General features: G+C 42.2%; 1 protein-coding gene across 1 annotated transcript; it reads right to left on the bottom strand.

Annotated features, from left to right (window-relative positions):
- Window positions 1-621: 621 nt before the first annotated feature.
- On the bottom strand, window positions 622-5,685 carry LOC125527538 (RNA-binding (RRM/RBD/RNP motifs) family protein). The gene is made up of 8 exons (XM_048692049.2): window positions 5,429-5,685; window positions 4,015-4,498; window positions 3,654-3,730; window positions 3,443-3,573; window positions 2,708-2,804; window positions 2,252-2,395; window positions 1,397-1,497; window positions 622-995 (listed from the first exon to the last, which is right to left on the bottom strand). Exons 1-8 carry the CDS (start codon window positions 5,552-5,554, stop codon window positions 905-907), a joined length of 1,251 nt encoding a protein of 416 aa, XP_048548006.1. The 5' UTR covers window positions 5,555-5,685; the 3' UTR covers window positions 622-904.
- Between the last annotated feature and the right edge of the window lie 990 nt (window positions 5,686-6,675).

Genomic DNA, 6,675 nt, shown 5'->3' with positions numbered 1-6,675 from the left:
TTCGTTGTTCGGTCAGACGGTGGGGTCGACGCTTCGGTTCGTGCGTTGGAGGGACAGGCGCTTCACACATTCGTCCGGAAGAAAAGAAAATCAGATAAGCGCTCAAACTAGCGCTCGTGCGTTGCGTTGCAAGCCCAGTCGCTTACACCGGTGTTTTCCTCGCCCGTGCATTGGAGATGCCCTTACTGACGTTTCAGGATGGGGAGAAACCACACATAATTACATGGTGCACAGCAACCACCCAGACATTTGAGGGGGGGAAAACACCGCGGACACATTACTACATGATGCACAGAACCACAACACGAGAGAATCATCGGATTCTGTACAAAAGGAAGAAGAAAGAACCACCAGGAAACTTTGGGTAGTTTGGTATAATGCAAGGTGCTTAGAAGAGGTGCTTGAACAAATAAATCAGACTTTCTTTAAGCACCGGTTAGACACTTAGTTAGGCATCTCTCCTGTAGATTGTGCTTAAAAAAACCCGGTTCATTTTTCTAAGCACCTAGCATTGTACAAGGCCTTACCAGACGCCTCGGAACCAACGATGCCTGACCAGGCAGCAAAACAACCTGAGATTATGACCACACCAGGCAGCAATATTTCCCAGGCATACATCTGTGAACACGAACCAAACTAATCCTTTATCTGTGGCACAAGATGGTCAGGATACAAAAAAACGCATTCTTATGCTGCATGGCAGAAACTTGGTAGCAGCATCGTTGGCAATAACTTTAGATAAACCAGTACAGGACTAACAAAAGAGGTTTCCTACATCATAGTACATGCGACGCAACATATATGAAGCTAGCTAAGCTGTCTGTCAGCCTTCTCGGAGGGGGGCCTCAAAAATCTTCAGAAAAGAAGGCGGCAATGGGCCATAGATAGATGGGTTGCTCTTTGCTCAAGCCGACTGAGACAATGATGAAGTCTTCAGCCAGAGGTGGCGTCCTAGCATCGCATTACCATGAACCGCCATGTATGAAGCATTCAGCCTAGATCGGAAGGAAGAAAAGGTGCATCAATTAGATAGATAGAGGTCAGCAGTATAAATCGTCAGGGCTGAGGTTGTTTTCTTTTCCTCTTGCTGAACCTTACAGTTTTTGAGGGTCAGTTTCAAAACTGGAATGATTTGTGTTATCAGTTTCATTTCATGAAATGAAATTGGGAGCTATATGCTCCTTTAATAATGCGTAAAAAAGAGTACTCCCTCCATTTTCTAAATATAAGTCTTTTTAGAGATTTCAATATGGACTCATACGGATGTACATAGACATATTAGAGTGTCGATTCACTCATTTTGCTCCATATGTAGTCCGTATTGAAATCTCTAGAAAGTCTTATATTTAGGAGTGGAGGGAGTATAAAACAGCAGTTGGATGAAGACTGTACTTACTTCTCGACGTCAGGTAAGCTCATTGGATCATACACCTCATTTTGTTCCATGCCTGGGGCATGGCCGCCAGCTGCTGATGCCATATCGGTTGCTCCCTCAACCTGGAAGATTATAGGAAGGTTAAAAGGAAGCCACATATAGCAAATAATGCATGGCCTTGTTGTTGTGGAGCAGGTACATAGATGATTTTGGCTATTTTCAGGAAATGGTACAGACAGAAAAAAACATGCAGCTAGGTTACAGAACAAAACTAGGACAGAAAAAAATCTAAACAAGACATATGTTATCAGCTATATTGCCGAGATACACATGATAAATTGTTCAGGTGCACGCATCAGCAATCATATCTATTCCACAGAGCATGAAACATGGTTGGTTACAAGATGATGCTGACTAGGGATGCAAGTTAAGAGGGTTGGCTTGGCCCACCGATCCATCCTAGTAACTTGGCTTCACAACTAAATGCAAGAGACATGTGTACAAACTGAATTAGCAATTATGTTGGCAGTGAACAGTCAATTAAGCAAAATGAGTAAGTGGGTCTCCACACTTATATCCCTAAAGCTATAGGGCGCAAGTCAATATATACTTTCTGCAACCCAACAACTTCTCCTGAATCTATTTAATATATGATGAAGTGAACTATATGGCTCATAAAAAGCGTCTCTATTGGTAGAAACAAACCATACAATTGGTATCAAGTATTAACATGCATTCTATGGTGACATGCCGCACAAATAAATACACAAATTAAAAAATGGCAAGCTTAAGGTGTCCATATCCACAGCTTCTTGCAGAGCGCAAGTACAAAACACTTGGGAATATCATGAGTGCAAAGTGGACTGAAAGCCTTGCCTGTTGGGGATACTGGGCATATCCTGCATAAGCACCATATGCATATGATGGGTCCTGAGGATACCCATATGGATCATATCCATAGCTATAATAAGCACTCCATTGATTAGGATCTGTCTGCTGACCCCAGGCTGCTGATTGATCCTGCATATGATTGTGGAAGATAAAGAGATTACAACAGGTTAAAACATAAGAAACAATTATCAAACAAACTAACCCTTCATCTATTAGACTAGGAACAAGAACAATATAATGCGGATAAGACCATTATATCTATTTAAACCGTTAATAATGAACAAAATTCTTCTTTAGCATGCTCATCACTGCACAACCCAAAATTAACAAGCTTAATTCTAGTGGATTTTAGAAAATCTGAATGAGATACTACTAGATGTCAGGTTCATAAATTAGAAATTTAATGAAGGTTTGTGGCACCAGCATTTAAATCTGATATACCTGCTTATTGGCAGGACTTCTGCCCCATGAAAGTCTAACCACCTGTTGACCAATCACTGTGCCATGAAGACGCTGCACAGCCTCCTCAGCTGATGCCCTGAAATGATTATCTTAGTGGTAAATACGTCATACTTGCATCATTCGGACATTAGATGCCGGCACAAAGAGGAGTCGCCAAAAAATGCAATAACCAAGAGTCGAAATTTTAGAAGGAAGTAGCCACTGTAGAACATTATAGGCATATACACACTTGACAATAAAGATCAATTTGCTCCTCCCTACTGAGCTATAAATAGAGATTAATAATTTGCATGCAATATGTACTAGTGAAACAAGTAGACATAAGGCATGCAGTATTTTGTCCTGCTGATATATCTGAACAAGTCTTTTCCAGATTCTACAGGATTAAGTTTTCAGTTCATAAAGACACATAAAAATATAGTTTTCAAGGTTCTCCTTGATATATTATTTTCTATCACTGCATTTGCATATGATTGCACAAAAGGACAAAATAGACTACAGATGATAGAATTACACCTTTTTGTGCTTCACCTATGATGGCAATGCAATCTAAAAATTGAAAGGAAGCAAACACACAGACACAGACACACGAGGCATTGCCAATTTGTAAATCCTGCATGTTGGGCAGTGCCTACTGAGAAATGCATGCTTTGTTCTTGTAATTTATAGTTCAAGGAATAAAACAAGTATCATTTGTTTACTTAAAAGACTCACCTAGATGCATATTGTACAAATCCACATCCTTTACCAACTGGAATTTTTACATATATAAGCTCCCCAAACTGCACACAAATCTGCCTCAGCTCCTCTTCCGTCACATTTGGGTCCAAGTTACCAATAAATATCTGCAGATGCATTCCAATGTAAATGACATAACAAACAGTCCAGCAGAGGAAACACCAAGCAATATGATAAGGATTCTTACCGTAGTGTTTGTAAGATCACTATCTGGTAGAACTGTTTGGGCCTGCGGAATTGCATAAGCTGTTGCTGGGTACATGGCTACATATGAAACATAAAAAGACAGTTAAAACATATCAATGGAAGTACCTCTTTTAATGAAGATCTACTTGTAATAGTTGCTGTGTTGCCTTACAATATTGATGAATCATTGCAGTGTCCCATTACAGACGGATCTTTGTTTTATTAGCACTAATAAGAGACAAATCATATGAGCCCATGCGTCAATCGAAGTGCCTTATGACCATATTTGATTATAATCAACAACATCAAGTAGTACTGTGTTGAATGGGAACACCAAATAGTAGGTTACAGATAATCATTACCTTTAGCAGCTCCATACTGAAGCTGAGATCCAGATGATTTCTTAGGAATTGCAGCACTTATCCGCATAGGTCTTGTTGAGCAATACACACCATTCATTTCTGACATTGCACGGGTCTTCTCATTTTCATCTGCAAACTTTACAAATCCATATCCTTTAGATCTCCCAGTATTTGGATCTGTGACAACCTTGGCCCCCCTAACAGATGAATAGTTCACTCGGAAAGTCTCTTGTAGTAAGTAATCTGTGACATCAGGTGCCAAGTCTCCTACAAAAATTGAATGGTCAGGCCCTGCATCCGGACGCTTCTCACCAGAGCTGAACGATGCCCAGTTCAATCTGAATGTATGCTCAGTTCCAGGCATTTGTGCGCCATTATAAGCCTGTAGAACTTTCTCAGCAGCTTCGTGTGAAATGAATTCAATGAATCCATAGCCTTCTGGAAGACCAGATAATTTGTTGCGTATTAATTTCACGGATTGTACCTGCATCCCCAAACAATCACAGCCCTATTAGTACTACGAGTGCAAAAGGTAATCCTGAATACTCAACAGTAGAAGAACAACGCTGGCCATAAAAGTATAAAACGGACGTTTGAAAGACTACAGCAACTGAAATCAGTGTGACACAGTAAAGAGCTGCAAACATGGCATGCAAATAAAATACTAAATTTTATCATCAGCTCTGTTCCAAATGAAGTCCAGAAGAGGGACAGCATGGATCACACGTCCAACAATGTAACACTTAATACATTGATTCCTACAAGGATGTGAAGGTACAAAACTTTGTTGGGACTTTTACTGAAACACAACATTCGACAGAATTGCTGGCTTGCTGCAAACAAACACCTAGGGCTTACGAAGAAACTAAGGCATCAGAATTCTGAGCTATGAAGAATCCACCCGAAGGAGATACCACAAATAAAAAATCAGTGATGTGAAGATGAACATGTTACCCTAGCCAGGAAAACAAGCAACTTACTAGTATATGGATGAGAAACTTCAACAAATCTATGCTGCCCACTAAGAAATTGACCTCCCCATTAGGCATAACAAACAATCACCTCGGTACATCACTTGAACTGCAGAGGACTACATGAGGCTCCAGCAACCGCTTCGATTCAGAATATCAACCATGTCGCTACTTCAAACAAATTTGCTAATTCTAGTACGATGAAGCGTCTATCCACACAGAACCATAGCTACAGCCAATTCCAGAACAACGGCCACTTCGGAACCCTAAACCTATCAAAACTCGAAAACAGGATAGATGCCACAACCAAATACGCCCAAATTCACCTAAATAGCGAAGCAATCGCTCCTTCAGCACAGCCAGAGCAGCGGCAAATCACCGAGTCGGGCACGAGCACCGAGACCTAGCGAGGTACCGACATAGCTGATGGGATGGAAACCTACCTCGCCGGTGTGCGCGAAGCAGCCGTAGAGGTAGTTCTCGTCGGCCCAGTACTGGAGGTCGCCGATCCAGAGCGTGCGGACCTCCTCCAGGGTGGTCGGCTGGTGGTACGGCCCCGCCATCATCATCGGAGCGGCCGCTGCCTGCGACGGCGGGCGGTGTGGCTTGGCTTGGGTCGGAGGCGCGGCGGCGAGAGGGCGGTGGTGTGGTGTCTGGTCGGGGGTACGGGGTCCTGGCCTGTCTCGGTGGTTCCCATCGCCTGCTTTTCACGTCTAATAGGAGCCCTTGGGCCTTCTCGGATGACGGGCCTCTATGGACTGGGCCTTCAAGAATTAGTAGTACTAGAAGGCTTCATCTTCTATCTCTCTGGGCGGGCCAGGTGGCCCAGGTCACAAGCTGAGCTGGTTTCCTCAAAACAAAACAAAAAACTGAGTTGGTGCCATTGAAGAAACAGTAAAGTACAATGGTCAATGTATTCTGTACTTGTGGAATCTTTCACTTTGTCACTAGATTTCAATGTACCTAAAAATGGTCACTGAGGTGGTTTAAGTTACAATTAGCAGTCTTGGGCTCATTTGACTATGGTATTTCATCATAAGTGGCACACGGCTAACTATTTAGATAGGTTGTCATGTAACATTGCTGACAATGAAATATAGATTCGCCGTGTTGAAATATTTTTTGCACAAACACCGCTTATAGTTCGCAGGGACGCATTTATACCCTCACTTCATGTCGATTTGGTGCTCAAAATCGAGGGAGACAAGGAGGCGAAAGCGGAAATTAATGATCAATGCCGATGATCAAAGCATTGTGCGCAGGGCGGATTCAGGTGGTGCACAGTCATCTCCATCACCGGCGAGGTTGTTGCATGATGTCACTCTCACACCTTGCTGCAAGCCCGACGGAAAAAACCAGTCCCGACCTTTGGTATGCCCTTTTTGATCTCTTAAGTGATGATCTCACGATGAGATTAGGGTTTTTACGTCAGCGTTCTTTTTCTTTGGCCACAATTTTTGTAGGACCTGCCTTTACTAGGATTTTTGGGTGCGGTTGGATTTGGGATAAGGTTTTTGGTTAATCTCATACAAAGATAAGGTGTTAAGCAATTAAAAGTTTTTAGTCGGCATTCACATAGTGTGTGATGAATTTGAGGACTTGTGGTAGCGTGAATAGTTTCTAGGGGATGAGTTGTGTTACTTTGTTGCAAGGGGTTTAGGATTGTTTTCTTTTAAGATGACAAAAAGGG

Source organism: Triticum urartu, chromosome 4A (genome assembly GCF_056163025.1).
Source record: "Triticum urartu cultivar PI428250 chromosome 4A, HENAU_Tu73, whole genome shotgun sequence".
Taxonomy (NCBI): Eukaryota; Viridiplantae; Streptophyta; class Magnoliopsida; order Poales; family Poaceae; genus Triticum; species Triticum urartu.
The sequence above is the reverse complement of the archived record's forward strand: the minus strand, read 5'-3'. Positions and strand labels throughout refer to the sequence as shown.

What these genes read in the sequence shown, in the direction of transcription:
- LOC125527538 (XM_048692049.2), bottom strand. Translation starts at nt 5,554, where the DNA reads ATGATGATGGCGGGGCCGTACCACCAGCCGACCACCCTGGAGGAGGTC. An exon ending in GAAGTCCTGCCAATAAGCAG is followed by an intron (nt 2,396 to 2,707) that starts GTATATCAGATT and finishes AATCATATGCAG; the next exon opens with GATCAATCAGCAGCCTGGGG. An exon ending in AGCTTACCTGACGTCGAGAA is followed by an intron (nt 996 to 1,396) that starts GTAAGTACAGTC and finishes CTTCCGATCTAG; the next exon opens with GCTGAATGCTTCATACATGG.